Raw genomic sequence first — 22,031 nt, forward strand, 5'->3', positions numbered from 1 at the left:
AGTGTTGACAAGATATGTTTCATGAACAGATGACAACACTTTATATGGTCATTTTAATGTTTTAATTGCATGCTGCAAAGTCTTTTTTTGATACAAAATAATTCATGCAGCATCAGTGATTTCAAAAGTGCAAAACGGGTCCAAAAATCACTTTACAGATTAATAAGAGAGCATGCCAAACAGGACCAGAACCACTCCATAAAGCTCGGACGGAGTTTGTTGAAAAACGTGCAAGATTTCTGTATTTAGAGTGTATTTACCAAACGAGACCAAGAAAAATACTTTGTATAGAGAATACCCACATGTCCATCAAGTCCACATATCACACTGGAAGACGTGGAACCACAAGCATTCACAATCATGCTTTTTGACAGTTTTAAAAAATATTCATGAACAATCATTTCAAATTTACAAAAAAAAGAAAAAGACTAGCTAAACAAAAAATGAGGTTTACAGCTTGTAAACATTTTTGTCACTTTGTTCAGTTTGGCAACATTAAATTCACTCAAAAGATTCTACAGATCGGCCCACGTGTAAACAATTTCCCGTTTTACCACAAACTTTACGCACGAACATTGGTCACTGGACTACTTTCCTGTAGTCGTTTTTCGGAAGGAAATGTAATGTTTTTGCATATCTTTCCTCACTAATAAACACATGGGGCGTCTTTGAGTGGCCTAGTACATGCAGATACAGATCATGACCTGCGGAAGGAAACGCGCACCAGATCCTCACCGGATCTCCGCTCCAGTTCTCCACAGGACCCGCTGTCCGTGCTCTACCTGAGCCCGATCATGACCGTCTCCACGTCTTTAGAGGGTCTCCGGTCCTTTACCAGGAAGTTAATCATGCTCTCCGATTTGATCATCAGGTTGCACCCGAGGAAAAATATGCCGAACACGACGGTAAGCGACAACACGCAGAGCACCGCGATTTGCACCACACGCATGACGAAGAGTTTGCGCTCGTCTTGCACCAGCACCAGGGACCCTCCGCCGTCGCCGGTCACCACGTTGTCGGTTCCATTGCCGGAATATGTCGCCAAAGTCCCGGCGAGGGTCTGACTGCCGTTAAACAGCGCGCCCTGGGTCACGTCGAACAAGGAGAAGTTCATGTTTCCTTGCGGGTTATCAGCAAAAAGATTCCACTAGGCAGGCACACACACAGTCTCACCACAAAACCTGGACTCCAAGTAAAACTTTGCGTCATGTGACTGTTATGACAAAAATAAGAGGAAGAAATACAAAAAGAATACGCTTTAAAAGTCCAGCTCTATATGAAAACAACGAGTTTTTGCCAGTGCGTAATGACCTCATCCACATCCCCGGACTGCAGTCAAACAGCGTCTCATCAGGTGCAGCCAAAAGTACGTTTCAACTCAAAGTCTGCGTTCCTCTGGGTTTAAGTGAGTCTTCTTAGACAGTGCGCAAGGTGCAAAACGTCTTTGCTCCTTTGTAATAAGAGCCTGTGTTCGCCTGCGAGCGCTTCTTTTGTGCCAAGTCTGTGGTGCGTTTTAAAGTGATGATGAGTTCCCCGTTGACCACACCACCACTCCTCCTCATCAGGGGAGATAGTCAGAGGTCCTCAGATTATTCGCTGCTGCTCTGATGTGCAAAAAAAGAGAAAGAAAGAAAACTTTATTTGAACAAGTCTTAATCTGTAATTCAGTCTACCTTTTCATTTTATCTTCCTGCTATTATTTTGTAAATAACTGCTACTGACGTAAATGATATCTGCTTCTAATGCAAGATAGGAATTTAACATTAGATGCACATTTTACTCTCCCAGAATTCGTTTTATATATTTTTCTCCAGTGGTGTTGGAAGTTGTTTTCAGGAAGCATGAGCATCCTTGTTTCCTAAGAAACAAAAATCGTAATAGTTTCTTATTTCCAGAAAATTAGTTTTTAAAGAACCAGTTTAAACGTGGATATTTTTAAGTGTGCACTCATTTATGCACATTAATAATGCCCAAAAAGCCTCACCAATGTTGATCCAGACAGACGTTAACTTGGAATCATGAAATTGTTTGAAAATCATTTTAAAACCTGAAAGCCTTCAGTTCAATTTGAATGCAAATGAATTGAAGATTAGTATCTGCTTCTTTGATGGGTATTTGTGTGGAGTTAAATGTCTGTTGCTGAGGGAAATATCACCAATATAGGCACAGCCAGCTATAACTTAGAAATGAAGACATTAATTAATAATCTATTATTCAACCATGGTAAATATTTATCAGAAATATTGGCTCCTCTACTTTAGCTTTTTCCGCTGTTTCCTTTCAGGGAGCAGCTGTTATTAAACCTCTGCGAAGCAGTTGGCTCTCTGTCTTTATTGAATGTGTTAATCAAACATCACTTTGTCTTTTTCAGGTGTTCTGTGTCACCAAGCTCGATTCTTGGATCAGAGCTTCAGGGGGACTCAGACCCTAATGAGAATGTGTTACGGAGACAGTGCTTTGCAAAAATGTCCCCCCCCCCCACTAAATCAGTAACTTCCTTAGTTGATAATCTCTGAGCTAGCTACTGAACAACAACATCAGTTAACGCTTTTAACTAAACCTGGCACTTACATGTCACAGTGATAACAACCATTTTGATTTTAGTTGCTTATATTTCAATTTAAGTTCTAATCTGCAACTTGAAATGGCCAATTTCCTGTCTGGGGACCTAATTTTTTAGGGGGGCTGAGTTTAATTTAGGAGGCTTGAGACCCCCCCCCCCCATCCTAAATAGGCTCTAAAATCGCCCATGTGTATAACTATTGCAGCTGCCTGGGACACCATTACTAAAGTGGAGTTGAAACCCCTGCAACCTCACCTGTAATGAAATATGAGCCTCGGGTTAGAATGTTCCAGATGCAAGTATACCACATGATGAATTAAGTAAAAAGTTGGAAATCCTTATTGATCCCTATTACAATAACAATTTAAGTATTCTCTCCCTCCTCCTGCATGCAAAATGTGAGGTTTTATTCTAGGAGGTCTATACTGTATTGACAGGTTGCATTTATTACCAGTTGAACAGTCTTTATTACCCAATATTATCTCTGCATTTTTCTAAATGATCTGACTTTAAAGTAATGCCATTGAATTTGGGAGGCTCAAAAATGATTTCTCTCTCTTTAGGTCAGCACTTAATTAATCATAATGTCCTTATACCGATAATAAAAAAATAACTCCAGTGAGTGTATTATTAGATAAATTATACATAGTTAAGCTGATTTCTACCCATACATGAAAATTCTAACTTGTTTGCAAGATTCTCCCTTTTTCTGATGAGCGGATATCTACTACACATCAACACAGATTCTTACTGGATGGATGGACAGTTGCCGAGTAACTTTCAAAATAATCTGACTGATCATTTTTCCAGCTAGTCTTTGCTTTAAAATGTTAAACATTACAAATTTATGAAAATATCTGGCCAATTTTAATGGAAATGTAATTGCTGCAAGGAGGAAAGGCCATAAATTCAATAAAATGAGGTACTAGAACCAAGTTAGAAACTATCTAACTATATCTTGGCACCTGTTATGGTTTGGGGTTTTTGTTGGGGTATTTGTCCTGTTTGGCCTTCCCTGTGTTTTTGTCCCGGTTTTCCCATTAGTCTGGTGTTGTAGATTCTGTCTTGTGTTTCCATGCTTGTGTATGTTCTGTTTCCTGTTTTATTTTTTAGTCAGCTTCCTGTCTGGTCTTGTCTTGTCTAGCTTCGCTTTGTTTGTCTGATTGTTCAGCCCCACCCTAATGTGTTTCACCTGATGTCTCACCTGTTCCTCATTACCTCATTACCTCTTGTATTTAACCCCAGTGTTTCCTCTGCCTCTTGTTGGATCATTCCAGTTTGTTCAGTCGTGTGTCCTGTCTCTACGTTGCTGAGTTCACGGTATTGTTCCTGTTTCCCTGGATGTTTTCCCGTGAGTTTTTCCCCCGTCTTTTACCCCCGGACCTCTGTGGACTTCTTGCTTGTGTTTTGGGACTTTGCTACTTTGTTTTGGATCCCTGTCTTTGTTTGTGGACCTTCTGCTATTAAAGCATTGTGTACCTGCTCCCGCCTGCCTCCGTCTCTCTGCGTTTGGGTCCTCACCGCACACCCCCCACAACAGGCACCAATGTTAATCGGCAAAGGATTACAGCTGCTATATATATATTTTTTTTAAGTTTTATTAATCCCCAGTGGGGAAATTACAATTTACACTCTGGGTACACACTTACTGTTAGTATTCACACATATTTCAGGCCTGAAATACACACACATGCTCAGGACCTATACATGCACTAATGGAGAGATGTCAGAGTGTGTGGGCTGCCAGCTGAACCAGCGCCCTGAGCGGGGGGGGGGGGGGGGGGGGGGGGGGGGGGGTATAATGCCTTGCTCAAGAGCACCTGGCAGTCCCCAAGAGGTGAAGTGGCATGTCTCCAGCCACCAATCCACACTCCGTACTTATAACAATACATATGTAAGTATATTGTACATAAACACTCTCAATTGTTCTTTAAAAGATACAAAAGAGAAACTGCATTCTCCTATTTTTATCTTAATACCTAACTTTTACTTAAAATTATGTGAAATTACACTGATAAACTTCAACTTTTAACTGTATTTTTGCTTGTTTTAACCATGTGGTGTCCTTGAGTGCTATAAAAGGCGCCAATAAATGTAATGTATTATTATTATTAACAGGTTGATAAAAAGCGGCCTCAGATATTGCAAAAAGACTCCCAAAGACTTGTCTGCAGAGCCTGTCAAATTAATCTGCTGTTTGTCTCTAAACAAAGTCTATAAAATTGAATTTGGGATGCTCCTGATGTCTGGGTAAGCAGCTTTCAGCTACCAAGTGACAAGCTTGTGTACACACAATGATTAGCTCCATCTACAAATACCTTCCATAAGCCTTGAGGTGGTTTACTTTCAGATCATTTATTAATGGCTGATAAGAACAAGGAGCATTTCTCATGTGTAATACGATCAAGTAATCTCATTAGCCTGAGGATTTGGTTGCTGCAAATGAATTTGCAGTATGTTAATCAATCCTGCACAAGTTGATTCTGTTCTATTATTCATTGCAGTGTGATTATGGAAAGTAGCCTGTACTTACACTTCATCTCTCCATCATTATGTAAATCCTCCACTACAGTTAAAACCTAACAATCAAGGGACTGGAAACTTTGGTTTGAGGAATGTGTGTGTGTGTGTGTATGTGTGTGTGTGTGTGTGTGTGTGTGTGTGTGTGTGTGTGTGTACATTTAGGGACTATGATGATACAAAATCCGAAATCCAACTTTTGCAAGAAAGGATAGTACAAGCCTAGATTTCTTTATTGTTTATTATAGGGCGATCTCCAAGACTTTACAGAATCATTTTATAGAGTAAAACATTTTTCACAATTTGATGGTGGGGGGGGACACAAACGTGTTTCTTGACATGTCCCCGTCGTCCCCAGTGGACATTACACCCTAGCTAATAACACCTCTTTGAGGCTTTAAACTACAACACTTACTAAAGAATTTACAAATGAGGGGAAAGTAATTGCGAGGTCAAGGAGGAGGACTTTTTTTTAAAGATAATATATTTGGGGCTTTTCATAGCCTTTAATGGACAGGATAGCTTGAAGACAGGAAAGGGGAGAGAGAGAGGAGGGACGACATGCAGCCAAGGCCTCGGCCTACCTGGCGCGCACACTCTACTGGGTGAGTTAGGGGTCGCCCCGGAGGAGAAACCTTTGATAAACATGCTACTCCTTTGAAGTTATTCTCAAAATATTTAGGAAATTTGCTACATCATTATTAAAAGATTTTTTGAAGAAGTTTTTCCACTTTTAAAAGCTTCATAAACGGAAGAACCTGTGGCTGATTTACAACTTCTGACTCTGGAGTATCAGCCTGAACATTTGCTGTGAATGCGGCACATTTCATTGATATACCGGTCACAGAAATAGAAACTTATCTAACCGGTGGTTATTGTTAGTATAACTGCATATGAAGATATAGTCATGTGAGGACGCATATAGACATAGTTGTGAGTGTCTGACTTGTTCCTAAGCAACAGTAGACCTGTGAGCCCAGTGACAGATGGTTGGTGAAGTTATTTTGGTTTAGAAGAGAAGGAGAAGGAGGAAGCGATGAGGTGCTTGGATGGAGGTGGGGGAGAAACATTTCCACTTAACATGGGGGAGCTGGCAGCCTAGCAACACAAACTAAGTGAAGACATCCCTAGCAACAAGGAGTTGGTGTTTGACCCCACCCACGTCCTCTCTGTACTTTACCCCTACGTCCTTTATGTCTGTGGTGCCGCCACAGGGCGGATGTGACCAGGACTCAAAGTGGACACACCCTTTCAAGCCCCTCCACCCCGGAGGGAGCAGACTTTCCTCACAACTTCCCTCTTTTCAATTAACACATTATTCCTCCTAAAATGCCCCTTTATGGATTGATTAAAGCAGTCACAGAACTGCAAGGAAGCCGCCATGTCCCTGTGTGTGTGTGTGTGTTTGTGTGTGTGTGTGTTAACAAAAGTGCGGATTGGATATTGAATATGGATGGACCAAGTAACACAAATAGCAAGGAAAGTGTTAGAAGCCATGTTTTGATACTAAGGGGCTTGTCACCTTTGGGACTCCTAATCATGGCGAGTGAAATAAGAAAAACCGTCATTAATTACACACTGATACAGATTGCAGGGACATATTGCCACAGCAGAGTGGTGCCCGACATCAATCCCACTAAACAAGCATCATTAAAGTTATTTTAAGGAAGAGATGATGCTTTGATTTCCATGGGGATATTCAACTAAGTATGTGTGTGTGCGTGCGTGCATGTGTGTGTGTGTGTTTGTCTGTCTGTCTGTCTGCCTGCACCTACTGCAGCCATCTGTTTGAATGGCTGGTGTTAGTTGCAAAACAGATTAGAGATTTCACAAATCTGATTGAAGACAGTCCTCTCCAGTGCAGACATCTCATGCACGTCCCCAGCCGCCACCCATTAACCTCATTTCCATTTAGACACATCTCAGTAATGCAGGCTATGCTGCTCTGTCTTTTAGTTCCCTTTATTTTTCACATTCTGTCTCCTTTATCCCTTCCACTTCTTTCATTCCAGGTGTGTCTCGCTTATATTTAACAGCACGCTACATTACACTTCCCACAGTTCTGGAGTCTGGATGCGCTTAAAAAAACAACAGAAATGCGCTCTTTTCTGCTTTCCATCCCTCAATTATCCTCAGTTATTTCTTTCTCTATTTATTTTTACTTTCTCCACATAAACACTCTCATCCCCTGAGAGGGAAATGTAAGCTGCCGATCAAGAGGGGCTAAAGGAGGGCAAGGCAGATCCGATAGCAAGGCATCACAACACAAATACACAATGTCCCGCGTCAGCGACTCCAGGGCACATTTCATAAGCCTGCCAACCCTTCACCTGAGAAAAAACTCGTGTCCCTCCACCTGACCCTCCCACCCGTCAGTTAAACGCAGCAAAGCAGGAAAGGGTAAGCCGGTTGCGGATAACCAAACACTGATTTTGTCTGAGAATGATTGCGTTTTACTATTGACTCTCTGAGACTCAGTGAGAAGCTTAAAGGGCCAGATAGCTCTGCAACACAGGTCAGGACCCTTCCATCCCTTTTCCCTCCTCCAGCCTGCATCCTCGCTTCTCATTCAGCCTTAATTGGCTGCCATCTGACCCAGCGTCTAGCTATTTACTCAAGACAACTGGCGCTATGTTCTTCTGAAAATGCCATTCATCTTTGGGGGTGATTGCCACAGAAGGATTTGGAGCCAATAGATCCAAATCAGTCAATACTGGAGAGGGGGTTTGATTGACCCCAGGATATTACCTGCACCATCCACCCACACGGAGAGCTTAATGCCAGCAGAACAGTTGACTGTTATAGCTGTTCTACTCATTTCTCTATCTTTGTCATTTCTTCCCTTGGCAATTCTTGGACCCGGGTGGCAGTAACTTAGCAACAAGCTTGAGAATAACAGCAAGGCACAAGGATAAAGATTCAATAAATGGACAAGTGCAGAGATAAGAAGCATTGTCTGCTTCTGCAAGCCCCACCCCCATACACACACACATACACACATACATACAACACAACACTTTCCGAAGTTCATTTCAGTCAGGCAATCTTAGCTTTTCTCTGTTTTTTTCTCTTTTGCCTCTTTTTTTTCTTGTTTTAAAAGCTGGCAAATTTTCACATGCTCCGTTATTTAGTGGAATGGGAAGAGGTTTCCTGTGGCGGGCTCTTATCAGTAATACATTTAGTAAGGAGGAGGACAGACAACTTGGCTTCACTGTTTCTACGGAACGCCTCATAGCAATTGCTTGGGGCAAAATCATGCTGTTTAGACCCTCCCAAAAAAATCAAGAAAGGACTACTTAAACTATTTTTGTATATTATATTCCCACTAGGGGTCCTTCTACCACTACTACTACACAACTTGGTCGTTGAGCGTTCACAGCTGTAAAAAAGGAGAAAAGGTATGAATGCAGTGGTGCAAATGGTCCAGTACAGAAGTTAAATAACCTAAATAATTAAATAATGTATTCATTTGTTCATTCATAGGCTCTATTTGTTTATTATCTTTTTTTTTTCATTAAAATAAAACCAAAACTTAAATAGGCTATATGAATTTCTTGCAACATAATGCCAAAGTAAAGGACTTCCAACCAAGTTGTCCACATACTGTACTTAAAGTGGTATTACTGGCACACACTGCTGTAGGTTTTGAGATTCAGAGTGATTTTTTTCTAAATAATTTGTTAGTATTTTTGTCTTAATTTGGTTATTTTTGTCGCCAAACCTACCCATCTGATTTATTTCTTCTTCTTCTTCTTCTTCTTCTTCTTCTTCTTCTTCTACTTCTACTTGTAGCTTTTAGGAGTTGCAGAGACATCTGGCCAGGTGTTTCTTGAGACGAGGTCGAAACCCAACCGTATTGGCTGTGTGTAAAGTAAGACTTTTGGTGTTGTTATATTCCTCCTCATCTTATCAAATGTTATCAAACCATTAGGAAACGAGTGTCAACATGCTGTTCCCAGATAGGCCAGGCTACATGTAGCCCACTGTATGGAGAGTTTGATGTATGAGGAAAAGCTATGACCCAACATGCGTTAAGCAAGTCGAGAATGAGGAAAGGCATTCAAGTTGCGAAGTGAACAAGCCCACAGGGAACACACACGGCTCATGTCAAGTCGGCTCCGTTACTCTCCAGCCATGGGAACTTTATCAGACCGTCCAGTGATACTGTTTCTCCTAATGTTGGCAGCATCAAAGGTTTTCGGTAAGTTTATATCACTTGAGCTGCTTTGTGAAATGTTCACCTGCTTAGGCGACCTGGGGGGTGCTTCCGCCCGAATTGTAGCTCATCTTTGAAGATATTACCAACTGTTATTATTTATATGTTCTGATGATTTAAAAAAAATATATAATCTTCTCAAACGGAACATGGAGTAATTACACTGTTCGCGTCGCTGACTTGAATGGAGTGACGTTGTTTGTCATTTGCGCTGCTCTGTTGGAGCTTTTGCCACCTCTCCTTATAAGGGAGTAAAATGGGTTTCCCAAAGCGAGGGGACCAGGGCTCCCCGGGCCTCCTCAGGAAAAAATAGTAATTAGGGAATGTACATGCTGTACATTAAAAAGGGCTACATATATGTAGCCTACTATGGAAAAAAAGAAAACTTTATGACTATGTAGACTTTATACACTACACTATCAGACTTATTTAGAGCTTAAGTAGTGTAACTAAAAAAAACACATGGTGTTTATTCAGTGTGTAGGCTACTTTAGGGGCCCTTGACCATGCCAGGTCATTTGGGAGTTAATATGATTTTGGGCAGTTATTCAAGAGTCCAATGAAGTCCATTTATTCTTCTGTCAGATCTCAGACACTTTCTACACAGGTTGATCTACCCTGGCGACTGTGCGTTTGTGTTATCTCCAGTGAGCCACACCCACAGGCCATGCTAGATGACAAATAAAAAAGTGTTTGGTGATATCTGTTGACCTACATAGATGAAAAGGAAGGTATCATTTGCTAACCTGGTCAAATGGCAAGAATAAGGATTAGCGTCAAAAATGTAATGGGTAAACTGCACCGAGACCTGCTCGATACTCTTGTGAAGGACTGAATGTGATGGACAGTATCTGCATTTGTGGTTAAACAGAGCTCATTGGCACTGCTGATTAAAAAGTGCGGTCAGCCTTTATCTTTGTCACTCTCTTGAAAGTGAAAGGAAATGAATTTTGTGCTGTGGTGGAATATAGCTATTACTCAAGAACTGTACTTAAAGTTCTAATTCAAGGTGCACTTGAGTATTTCCATTTTCTGTTACTTTCTTATTCTTCTCTTACTGTACTTATTTACAGATTCAGATTAGTAATACAAAATGTAATCAGAAAAAATGATGATGTATTATTACGGATAAAGATAAGACTTTATTTATCCATTGGTGACATTCACAAGCTACCTGTGTGGATAGTAACCTTTAGCTGCTGCAACATTTCAGTTATCAATAAACATTGTTCTGAATTGGGTGCATTCTGTATAAAGAGTACTTTTACTTTTTGTAACAGTATTTCTAGGTTGGCTAATTTTACTTTAGTAAAACATCTGAGTACTTCTTCCACCACTGATTTTGTGTGACATTTCTGTTTGTGTGATTATCAAAGGTTCCAACATCTGCACATCACAGGGAGTCACCACTTGTCAACGGTGCCTGGCTGTTCACCCTACCTGTGCATGGTGCTCTCAAGAGGTAAAAACACCAGACGCCCACATATACACAGTATCTAGTCGCTCCTCCCATTCACTGCTCAGTGCAACAAGTTGGAACAGAAACCTCATTTGCCAACAGCATTCTTCTTGTGGTCATCCTGGTTGTTCTTTAACATGCTTATACAGTACATTGTAGCCTCTGAATTGTTATGATTAAAAATAGGAAGAAAATGGGTGTTTTCCTTAGGGCTCCTGTACATGGAAGATACATAAGAACTTATGGATTTTTTGTAATGCAATGGTATTTTATTTAGGAGTTTGGAAAAGGGGGATCCAGCGCATCCCGCTGTGACCTGAAGCAGAATCTGCTGAATGGAGGGTGCAGTAAGACAGCTGTGGAGTTTCCCTCCAGCACCCTGAGTATTCAGGAGAACAAACCGCTCAGCGACAAGGCCTCGGGTACTGCTGATGATGTCACACAGATAAAGCCTCAGAAAATCCATATGGCACTAAGGCCAGGTACTTTTACACCCAGCAAGACATCACCCATACAACCAGTTGCTAACAATCATGACCTGATCTACACATTGGAGACCAGACACCAAGGAACATTGTTATTGTTGTGCATGCACTAAAAGCCGGATACACCAGAGCTGGTTGCACATCTTTAACATACTGATTCTGTATTTTATTATTATCTACTATTTAATAATTTTTCACTTAAAAGACAAAAAAAAGATTCAGGGACACACAATTGATCTCATGCAATCAACCCTCTGTTCTTTCTCTCTCAGGAGATACCAAGCATTTCACCGTGTCAGTGAAACAGGTGGAGGATTACCCAGTGGACCTCTATTATCTGATGGATCTTTCATATTCAATGAAGGATGACTTGGCTCGCCTTCGCACCTTGGGCAATGAGCTTGCAGTGGCCATGGGCCGCACCACAAGCAACCTACGCATGGGGTTTGGAGCCTTTGTGGACAAGACCACTTCCCCTTACATGTACATGTATCCTCCAGAGGCAGTCCAAAACCCTTGCTATGGGTAGGTTTAGTTAATGGTACATTTGAGGAGGAGAAAGTTTAAATGAAAATTTTTGAATATTCTGAGAAAGTGTGGCCAGTTCCCCTTCACTGATTTTCTATCCCCCATTCACCTGTTAAATACAAATAGAATTCACGACACATGCCTGGCTCAATTTGGGTTCAAGCATGTCCTGTCACTGACGGAGAGGGTGGCTCGCTTCACTGAGGAGGTGGGGAAACAGCAGGTGTCTAGAAATAGAGATGCTCCAGAGGGTGGATTTGATGCTGTCATGCAGGCTGTGGTTTGCAAGGTATAAAAATGTCATTGTATATACATGCTTGCAGAGCACGTGCATACATACATACATACATACATACACTACCGTTCAAAAGTTTGGGGTCACTTAGAAATGTACATTGCACTCCATTATAGACAGAATACCAGCTGAGATCAGTTGCATTGTTGTTGTTTTTTAACCATGGCAGCAGTTTTCAGATTACATTATGTGGTTACATAATTGCAAAAGAGTCCTCCAATGCTTTCTCAGTAAGTTCATTAAACTTATATCAGAATAGTAAACAGAATGTGCCTTTGGAACATTGGATGAATGGTTGCTGATAATGGGCAATGTAGATATTGCATTAAAGATCAGCCACCCGCCCAGATCAGCTGGTATAATGAAGTGGAATGGAAATTTGTAATTGAACCCAAACTTTTCACATACAGTATTTATTTTAATTTTACTTGTCATCTTTATTTCTGTGTTTATCATCATCAGGACAAGATTGGCTGGCGTCCAGATGCCTCGCACCTTTTGGTATTCACCACGGACGCCAAAACTCACACAGCCCTGGATGGACGTATAGCTGGAATTGTCCAGCCCAATGATGGAGTGTGTTACCTTGATAATGAAAATGTTTACAACAAATCCACTGTGCTGGTAAAGGCATAAATTAAATCACATCAATAATTCACTTTTTATAGTTTTAGAGTTGTTGGACATGACTTACTTCCATTGAAGACAATTTGCTTCCTGTATTTTTCAGGACTATCCCTCTTTGGCACTCATGACAGACAAAATGTCTGAAAACAACATCAATCTAATTTTTGCTGTGACCAGCTATGTGGTGCCGCTTTACCAGGTAACTGCACTGCTTGTGCAGCATTAATTTCTTTAAGTTATGAAAAACATTAAAAATGTTGTCATCATCTTGCTGTCATGCTTGTCATTCCAGGAGTACAGTCAGCTCATTCCAGGCACAACTGTGGGAACTCTTTCCGATGACTCTGGGAATGTTATTCAGCTCATTGAGGATGCCTATGCGGTAAGAATTTCCCAAATGTAGCACAATATGTATGTAACATCTGTAAAGTGATACAATTTAACTGTTTCACCTCATACATTGCTGTTGAGCAGAAAATTCGCTCTAAAGTGGAGCTGGAACTACTGGGAGTACCAGAAGAGCTGAATCTCTCCTTCAATGCCACTTGCCTAAACGGAGAGGTCATCCGTGGACTTAAGTCTTGCTCTGGCCTCAAGATTGGAGACACAGTACGTATGTGTTGAGATGTTGATATGCACATCTGATATCTCCACACACAGATTATCACAGAGACATTTCCTCCTCTTCAGGTGTCATTCAGTGTGGAGGCTCAGTTGCGTGGCTGCCCCAAAGAGAAGAGCCGCACTTTTACCATCAAACCTCGAGGCTTCAAGGATACCCTGGAAGTCACGATGGACTTTGCTTGTGGCTGCGAGTGTGAGGCCAAGGCCGAAGCCAACAGTCCCATCTGTAGCAACGGCAATGGGACCTACGAGTGCGGTGTGTGTCAGTGTCACCAGGGTCGTCTGGGCCCTCGCTGCGAGTGCTCAGTGGAGGACTACAGTCCGTCTGATGATGCCAACTGCATCCCAAAGCCAGAGGGGCCACGCTGCAGTGGGAGAGGAGACTGTTTGTGTGGACAATGTTCATGCCATGCAAATGAGTTTGGTCAGGTGTGGGGCAAATATTGCGAATGTGACGACTTCAACTGCTTGCGCTTCAAAGGGTTACTGTGCTCCGGTAAGTAGATACACGTCTTTCTGTTATAATCGGTGTCAGTGTTCCTTGCAGCTTTGCCAACACCAATATGACATTTTGCTTTGTGAAGGTTTCCCCCACCATCAAAAAGAACATGTGCTAGGTTCTCCAGTCAGTGCCCTTGATCAAGGCACTGGCTCAGATCTGGAGTTGGTGTCCGGCGCTGTAAATGGCTGCCCACTATTCCCTTAAGGGATGGGTTAAATGCAGAAAAGGAATTTTGCTACATGTATATGTGTATGTGGCAATAAAGTACCTTTCACCTTTACAAAAGTAAAAAACACTGTTTAAAACAAGACCAACATGTGTCAACCGCACGCCAATCTTCCTCATGGTCAAACAGTCACAAATAACAAGTGAATTAAGTGGAATCTTCAATCATACATATGATAATTTAAAAAGCCTTATCCGGCTCCCTCGTTAGCCTGGTACTCAGATCTCAATGAATTTAGTTAGTTTTGTGAGCATGAGGACCATGCTGGTGGTAACATTTTGGTCACACCCCGGCATTACTGTGAGAACCACAAACTTACCAGCATTTAGCATGTTTGCAAGAGTGCAAATATCTGCATGTTTTTTTGTACTTGGGGAGAAGCAACCCTTTACTTTATGTCAATGTTACCAGGAAAGCTAAAGTCCTTCCCTTCCTTTTTCCTCTTCTCTGAAGCCCAGTCTGACCTTAATGGGAATTACTCTGGTTGTTTCCAGTGGCTCTCAGTCTGTAAACACATCTTAGTCAGTTTACATAGTTTTCTGATACTTCACTTGACAAATACAAAAGCCAAAGTCTTTTCAAAAATAATGTTCAATTATTATTATTAGTCTTTGTTTGCTTGTAAGTTACATGTAAATAATTGTAAATGTAGCTGCCAAGCATAAACAGTAATGCTTAAAAACGATCAATCCTCTCTTAGGTCTGTAAACTTGATGTGTGTACAGAGTTTTATTCATATTGTTACCTCTAACAGCAGTGCGACATGATGTGCAATCATTCCCTGTTACAAGTTTGAACAACTCAGTGCACAGTTACTCAATCATAGTGATAAAACTTTAATAGACTTTGTCCTTTGGTAATTCAATGTAACAGCAGTGTGGGCCTTTGATTGTTAGGAGGAGCCTGAGCAATAGCAGAATTGGAAGCTGCTCTTTTATCTTTATGTACATTAAGCAGATTACACTCTAAACTTTTTAAATTAAAAGATAGATTTAAGTTGCTTGAGTTAATTATGGGAATAGTAGGAACCAGCGATTTGGGAGCTAAAGGTTGGATATCTCAACCTCTGCTGTATTGACTTTTTTAAATCTGTCTCTTGTGATACCACCAATGAAAGGGCAATACTAAATTGTTGCAATTTTACCTTAAATTCACAACTTAAAAGTTGCATACAGTTCTTCAGTAATAGACTTCAGTAAACATAACTGAAATCCCAAATTGTTAATATGTACTTTACTATACCAACCTTACAGTACTACAAGGTTACGTTTCACAACCAAAACTAAACAAAACATACTTTGGGCCCATTGTGGGTGCACCATGACCTAAGGAGAAGATGAAGGACCACCCATGTGTATGTTGGCCAGCTGGAATTTTTCCAGAATATGACACTTATATCAACAAGGAGGAGTCTTGAGTCTTTCACAAGGAAGGTTGTTTTTCACTAAATGCCTTAATACAGGCATTTAGTGATGACACCCAGGGCTTTGGCGCAGACACTCACCCATATTGCCCACCTACACACAAAGCCATGTCTGGTGTAAGACAGCCCACAAAGCTTAATTTTTCACCACATAGTTGTTGTGTCTCAATAGAGTCAGGGCGTTGTAGTCTTTAAAGAGCGAGCGTCCCTCTGCCCCAGCTCAATTGGAGCTACCGTGACCCAGGGCTCTGAAAGCTCTATCTCTGTGATATTCCCTGTGGCTGTGTATTTTCTCCTCTGCTGAGGAGGGCTGGGCCAGAGAGCAGGAGTCAGCAAGCACAGCCCCAGGCCATAAATATAAGGGAAGAGAGGACAGGAAAGTTTGCATTCCTTTCCTCGCAATTTCCCCAACCTCCCTTCTCTCCATTATGTCTCTATCCCCACTGCACTTAATTCAGTTTCCTTTCTTCTTCAAACTGTGAAATGTTCAGTTTAACTGTCCAGTCTTTATCCCTGTTTTGTCCTTTTAGCGTTTTTCACATTTTTTAAAGCCCAGGCATGTTATTAATGGGCAGGATTACTGTGCATTATGATGATTTGAACCTAAAAACCTCCTTTTATGTGTGAATCAACTTTACAATTAATAAGAAGAACAAGAAACATCGTGCAATGTGCAGCAAAAATATCCATAATTACAATAACAATGTAGTCTTAACATAAATATCCGATTTTTCAACAGTTTTAAGTTGTTGTGGAGAGATCTTGTGGAGAGAGTAAGAAAGGTGACTCAACAGTTCTTGCTAAGCATTATGTGTGACAATGTTAACTATTAACCAATGACCATGCCTGATCCCACCACAGCTATAAACACTATCTAAAAGAAAATCTATAGTATTCAGTGTGAAGACTGGGGAATTGTATGCTTGAGTTAACAACAGCAAATGATTCGTCTTAAGTTCTGGAAATGGGGACGCTTGGACCCTCTGTGATATTTCATGACCAGTTACTCCCCCACTCTGATCAGCTTGGGCTGTGACTCATTCAAATTGCCCTTAGTCATTCATTGCCAAAACATGTTTGGTTTCCTGCTAAGAACACGGCTGTCTCTGGGGCTCTGCCTATGTTTCCAGGGTATCTTAGTCTTTCTGTCTTCTTCTTATCATGGGAGAAAAGCTTGCCTCCAGATTCTGTCTGCAAATGGTTCCGTTGCTGTAATACTGTTTCCGTAATGACCTGGCTGTGGTGCTTTCTACTCATCCATAGAGTCTGAGGGTGTGTGTGTGTGTGTCTATGTGAATGTGCGTGGCTGCCTGCCTGCCTGCCTGCCTGCCTGCCTGCCTGCCTGCCTGTCTGTCTGTCTGTCTGTCTGTCTGTCTGTCTGTCTGTCTATAAGGAGTTGGTCATTTGTGTTCATTCACAAAGAGCATTTCCTGCCTTTGTCAGAGGAGGAATGATTAAGAGATGTAAAGTCCCTTAGTGAGAAATATTACATATAAGAACAATAAGTAATCAAGGTATTTAGTTATTCAGCGTTGTTCTAAAGTAAAGTAACAATGTAAAGACAAACAGAGTTGCACACAAATTTTACGATCAAGCTAAACATCTAATACAAAAGAAGCAACATAACACATAACAGATACAGTACAAAACACATCAGTAACACATTACACTAGTAAGTACATTGTTGCAGAATCAAAATACATCCACAGGTACACTTGCCCAGGCATGCAACATGTTTTAAAAAATAAATAGGATAATAGGCAACAAAGGACAACCCCCCCTGAAACACACACACTCACTGATTAATTTAGCAATTGTGTAATCTGTCTTTCACAGTTTTGTTTGCCGAACCCCTCCCATGTGACTACGGTTCTTAAAAAACATATTTTAGTTAATATGCAGTGAATTATTAGATGTATTATTTGAATTGTACAAAATTATTTAAATTGATAGAATATATTTAAAAGGACCTTTGTGTAGTATTTATAGTGGATCTATTTGCAGAAATGTAATATAATGTTGATAATTGTGTTCTCAGCAGTGTACCTGAAACTTAGAATCCTATTTCCGTTACCTTAGAGCTGGCCCTCTTCCATGGAGCCCTGCATGTTGCGCTGACAGGTTTCTACGGTAGCCCAAACCGGACAAAACAAACCGCTCAAGTGACGGCCTTTCGTGTTTTTATGCCTGACAGGCCACCGTAGGTTTTACTACATACTTGGAAAGAAAGGGGTTTTCAGTTGGTTGCAATCTGCAAACTCACTGCTAGATGCCACTAAATCCTACACACTGCTCCTTTAAATGACTGTTATAGCATTAACCTCCATCCTTTTTTGTTTAATCAGACCATGGGAAGTGCAGCTGTGGCCTCTGCCAGTGCGACGCGGGCTGGAAAGGAGAAAACTGTAACTGCTCCACACGCATAGACACCTGCATGTCCAACATCGGCATGCTGTGCAGCGGCCGGGGTAACTGTGAGTGTGGTGTTTGTCAATGCACTCAGCCTGGCGCCTATGGAGAGACCTGTGAGAAATGCCCTACGTGTCCTGATTCCTGCACTATAAAAAAGTAATTCTATTTCTCACTTCTTAACAAAGAACAGAAATAAAGGAATGGACAAAGTAACAGATGCAAACAGACTGTGTAACTTTTGAAGTAACCCATACTCAATTAGAAGGAGTCCCATCTCCTAGAAGGTTCATGTTTAAGACATCACAAACCTTTTAAAGTCTTAGCAGTCATGAGGCTAAAACATTTTCTTTGTTCTGTGGTTGGAACTAGAAGACAGATCATGGGGTTTATTTCCCTGCGACCATGAATGTTCTCAGCAAATCACACGCAGACTATCATGAAATTAGTTTTGATCTGAACATTTTGATCTGAGGGTGGCGCAAGTGGAAAGATCATGGATTGTCCAAAATAGAAGCGGTTCATCCTTTGGGAACCACAAATATGTATGACACAAGAAATTGGAAATCTTGTGGGTTTACTAAAACAATTAAAGATGGGGTCATCAAAATCAAGGAAACCATAAATATCATCAGATAAATGTATGCAAATTATACGGGAAAAAAACAATTGGTGGTCACGGAAAATTGGTGGTAAGAGGTCGGCAACTTATTAGAAGTCATCCTCTGAAGATGTATACCAAGTGTCAAGAAAAACTGGCCAGTAACTAGTTATAATTGTAACACTACTTATAATTTTGGGCGCTTTTCAGGACACCCAAGGTTGCTTACTCTGCCTTCAAAACAGTAACCATACAGGTAAAACATACAGGTAAACTGTGAAAAGATACCAGCACAGACAAAACAGGAAACATAGAAAAACATTAAAATTGTGGGGCTAACTGATATATCTGGCTCTGGACCTCAGGGGCTGCTACTACTAAATCTTCAGCAAAGGATTAGAGGCTAACTACTTTGGCTGATAGCACTCCGCAGTTCTTTCCATCATGATGTTCCTACATTCCAACATGAAAACAAACCACTCCCCCACACATTTTTAAGAATTCAGGTGTGGTTTCATGTGCAGCAGAGAAACTCTTCTTGTGGCCCTAACACGGCAGATATTACCTGTATATACTCTTAGGTTGTACTGGTAGTTTGTCCATCCCCTGCATATCAAATTGAATCGTGCACTGCTATTAAAGAACATTAAGAGTTTAACCAATGTGTGCTGTATGAAAGTAACCAAATGGGTCTCTTGCTTACAGGGAGTGTGTTGAGTGTCAGCACTTCAAGAGAGGACAGTACACCAAAGACAACAGCTGCAGTAGATTCTGCAAAGATGAGATTAAAGTAGTGGATGAACTGGGTAAGAACACTTCTCTAACCTCCTCACTACACACTGTGATCTTAATCGGTTGTGGTAATGCCTGCTCTTGTTTTCCTGTTGCTGATCATATGGAAGTAGTTGGAGGCTTCATACTTGCATTTTAGTCAAAAACATGATGCACTGATAAATACTCAATGTTTTTAAAGATCCCTTAATTCTTTTAATGAGCCTGTTTTCTTCTTGTTTTTTCATGTTTTCTACAGTTTTCCATGATAGACTTGCAGTGAATTGCTCATACAAAGATGAGAATGACTGCGTGGAGTACTTCCAGTATTACGAAGACGAAAGTGGCAAATCCATTCTGTTTGTGGTGAAAGAGCCAGGTATTGTAAGAGTTTGTGTCCATGTGTGAAACCTTAAGATTCTAAGAGAACCAACCATTATAATGCAGGTGCACTATGAGTACAGAAGAGTTTTTCAGCCTGTGTCTGGCATGCTGCACCATAAGGTAAACAGTGTGTGCATCCAGTAACTTGTCGTTTTCTAAAAACTCAGCACGTTAACCACAGCTACACTTTGTCGCACAACAGAAACTCAAACATGTTGTGATGATATACTGAACCATTGCACAATGGAGGGTTGGACACTGGACTGCAGTAGTTGCTCACAGGGTGGAAATGAGCTCTGTTTTTCCCTCTGCCTCCCTTCCTGTCTCTCGTCTCTCAGAATGTCCTCAGGGTCCAGACATCTTAGTGGTGCTCTTGGCAGTGGCTGGAGCCATCCTGCTACTGGGCCTTGTTGGCCTGCTCATCTGGAAGCTGCTGGTCACCATCCACGACCGCAGAGAATTCGCCAAGTTTGAGGAAGAGAGAGCCAAAGCCAAATGGGATACGGTGAGATAATGATAAAATTAAAACATCCGCATCCAACAACAGCTTCTCATCAATGCTGCTAATACAGTAACAGAATAGGGTTTCCTTCTAAAGGGGAAAGTCTAAATATTACTTCATAAAGTTGCATCTGTTTGGGACTGAATTAAACAGCATTTCCTCTGTTTTTATTTCCCAGGCTAACAACCCTTTGTATAAAGGAGCCACCTCCACCTTCACCAATGTAGCATACCGAGGCAACTAACGACTAAATGCAATGAGCAAAACTCAGGGGTCAGCCACAGAGATGGAATGAAGTAGCAAAGAAATGGATGGAAAGAAGATCTACACTGTAGCTGAAAAGTAGTTATTGCTGTCAATAATGATAACAATGGTGTAATAATTGTACATATTGTAAAATATAACAAACTGTTAATGTACGCCACAGACGGTTGCCTGCTATCACGCTTTCTGTTTTCACACCATGGCATGTGGCTTCCTCTAAGTAGGCTACTGTACATGCAGTTGGATAAGAGTTCATTAACATAAACCACTATGTAAGGGTGTTGCACCGAAATCTGTGATGAGTCGAGATCTGTGTCCCCCTTTTTAAAATGCGTAGCACCACTTCATAGTTAGGGATAAGGGTTTGGTTCATGTTTAGGTAGGGGACTCAGATCTTGACGGGTCAAAGCTTACAGTGCCACAAGGGAAACTGCTGCTGTAAGTGGACTTTTTACCACTTCTTCTACCATTTCAGGTTCTACCACTGCAATATTAGTTTAGGTTTATAAATTGCATTTTTTTAGTAGGCTTTACATTTTTAGTTTGGCTCACATTTTTAAATTGAAATAGAAATAACCACTGCCTTATAGTCATACTACGGATGTAACGGTATGTAAATGTGACCTCACGGTTATAGTGACCAAGATTATCACGATGTTTGGCATTATCGGTATAACTTTTTTCCTGCAAGTTCTGCTGTAAAGATAACTATCTTCAATCAGCTGTCCTTCGGCATTCTTATAATAACCAAAAATGCCCATGCTTTAGACTTAGTCCTCTTAAAAGGCTGATAAATGTCCTGAGCGCTGTCTTATCTTCCTTCCGCCATTATTCCATCTCAAGAAACGCACGTTGGAGGCTACGCAGCTTCCCGCGGTAACCACGGGAAGCTGGGAAGGTTTATACACACTGTGGTAATCCACTGTGATAATAATGAAATTTCAAATGAAAACGGTAATTGTTATCATCAACATTTTTATCCTGGTTTACCGTAATCATTGCAACCCTAAGTCATACTGTAAGTAGGTATAGGAAATGCATGAATGAATGGTCTTTTTGAAGCCCTCTTCAGTGTATGTTGTTTACTGGGAGCAAATCTCCTGTACTGCAGCCTCCAGGCTGACTTGGTTTACAATGATGTGTGTGGTCTATATTGTTATTGAAATAGATATCAACAATCGTAGCTTTCTAAATGCTTTAACATGTTTCTTTATCCCTGCAACATCACCTGTTTTTGCATAGGTTGGGCTTTTGTATAATGGCAAAAAGAATCTTGCCATTGCTGAATTGTAAAATATTTCAATTTTCTGCTAACCAACACTGTGTTACACTGAAGTGCCGAGCTGTTCTTTTGTGTATGAGCTGATTTTATTGCACATCAAGGGCCTTATTTTAACGATTTAAGCGCACGCGGCGTGAAGCGCATGGCGCAGGTGCGTTAAGGGCGTGTCCAAAATCCACTTTTGCTAGTTTGACGGAGGAAAAAAGACTCCGTGCGCCGCGCACATGGTTCAAATAGGTTGTAGGTCTACTTACTGTCTTCATTACTTCATGTATTTTGAGCGTAACATGCAATAAACCAACCAGAGTGTTGTATCATATTCCCTTTAAAAGCGCATTGCTATTATGATG

At 41.0% G+C, this 22,031-nt stretch overlaps 2 protein-coding genes across 2 annotated transcripts; one reads left to right on the forward strand and one right to left on the reverse strand.

Annotated features, from left to right (window-relative positions):
* Positions 1-18: 18 nt before the first annotated feature.
* rprml (reprimo-like) lies at positions 19-1,549 on the reverse strand. Its single transcript, XM_034894884.1, has one exon. It carries the CDS (start codon positions 1,112-1,114, stop codon positions 779-781), a length of 336 nt encoding a protein of 111 aa, XP_034750775.1. The 5' UTR covers positions 1,115-1,549; the 3' UTR covers positions 19-778.
* A 7,458-nt stretch (positions 1,550-9,007) lies between these two features.
* itgb3a (integrin beta 3a) lies at positions 9,008-20,956 on the forward strand. The gene is made up of 15 exons (XM_034894774.1): positions 9,008-9,284; positions 10,676-10,761; positions 11,036-11,240; positions 11,516-11,768; positions 11,898-12,060; positions 12,529-12,690; positions 12,797-12,892; positions 12,986-13,075; positions 13,168-13,302; positions 13,384-13,813; positions 17,814-18,036; positions 19,184-19,284; positions 19,509-19,628; positions 19,972-20,138; positions 20,314-20,956. The coding sequence occupies exons 1-15, from the start codon at positions 9,188-9,190 to the stop codon at positions 20,377-20,379; spliced, it is 2,394 nt and encodes a 797-aa protein (XP_034750665.1). The 5' UTR covers positions 9,008-9,187; the 3' UTR covers positions 20,380-20,956.
* Positions 20,957-22,031: the final 1,075 nt, after the last annotated feature.

The sequence above is a fragment of the Etheostoma cragini genome, chromosome 15 (genome assembly GCF_013103735.1).
Source record: "Etheostoma cragini isolate CJK2018 chromosome 15, CSU_Ecrag_1.0, whole genome shotgun sequence".
In the NCBI taxonomy this organism is placed as follows: Eukaryota; Metazoa; Chordata; class Actinopteri; order Perciformes; family Percidae; genus Etheostoma; species Etheostoma cragini.

Excerpts from the sequence above, each read along its gene's own strand:
- rprml (XM_034894884.1), bottom strand. The coding sequence starts at position 1,114 with ATGAACTTCTCCTTGTTCGACGTGACCCAGGGCGCGCTGTTTAACGGC.
- itgb3a (XM_034894774.1), top strand. The coding sequence starts at position 9,188 with ATGTCAAGTCGGCTCCGTTACTCTCCAGCCATGGGAACTTTATCAGAC. Across the intron at positions 9,285-10,675 it reads GGCAGCATCAAAGGTTTTCG|GTTCCAACATCTGCACATCA; the intron begins GTAAGTTTATAT and ends TGATTATCAAAG. Across the intron at positions 20,139-20,313 it reads CCAAAGCCAAATGGGATACG|GCTAACAACCCTTTGTATAA; the intron begins GTGAGATAATGA and ends TTTATTTCCCAG.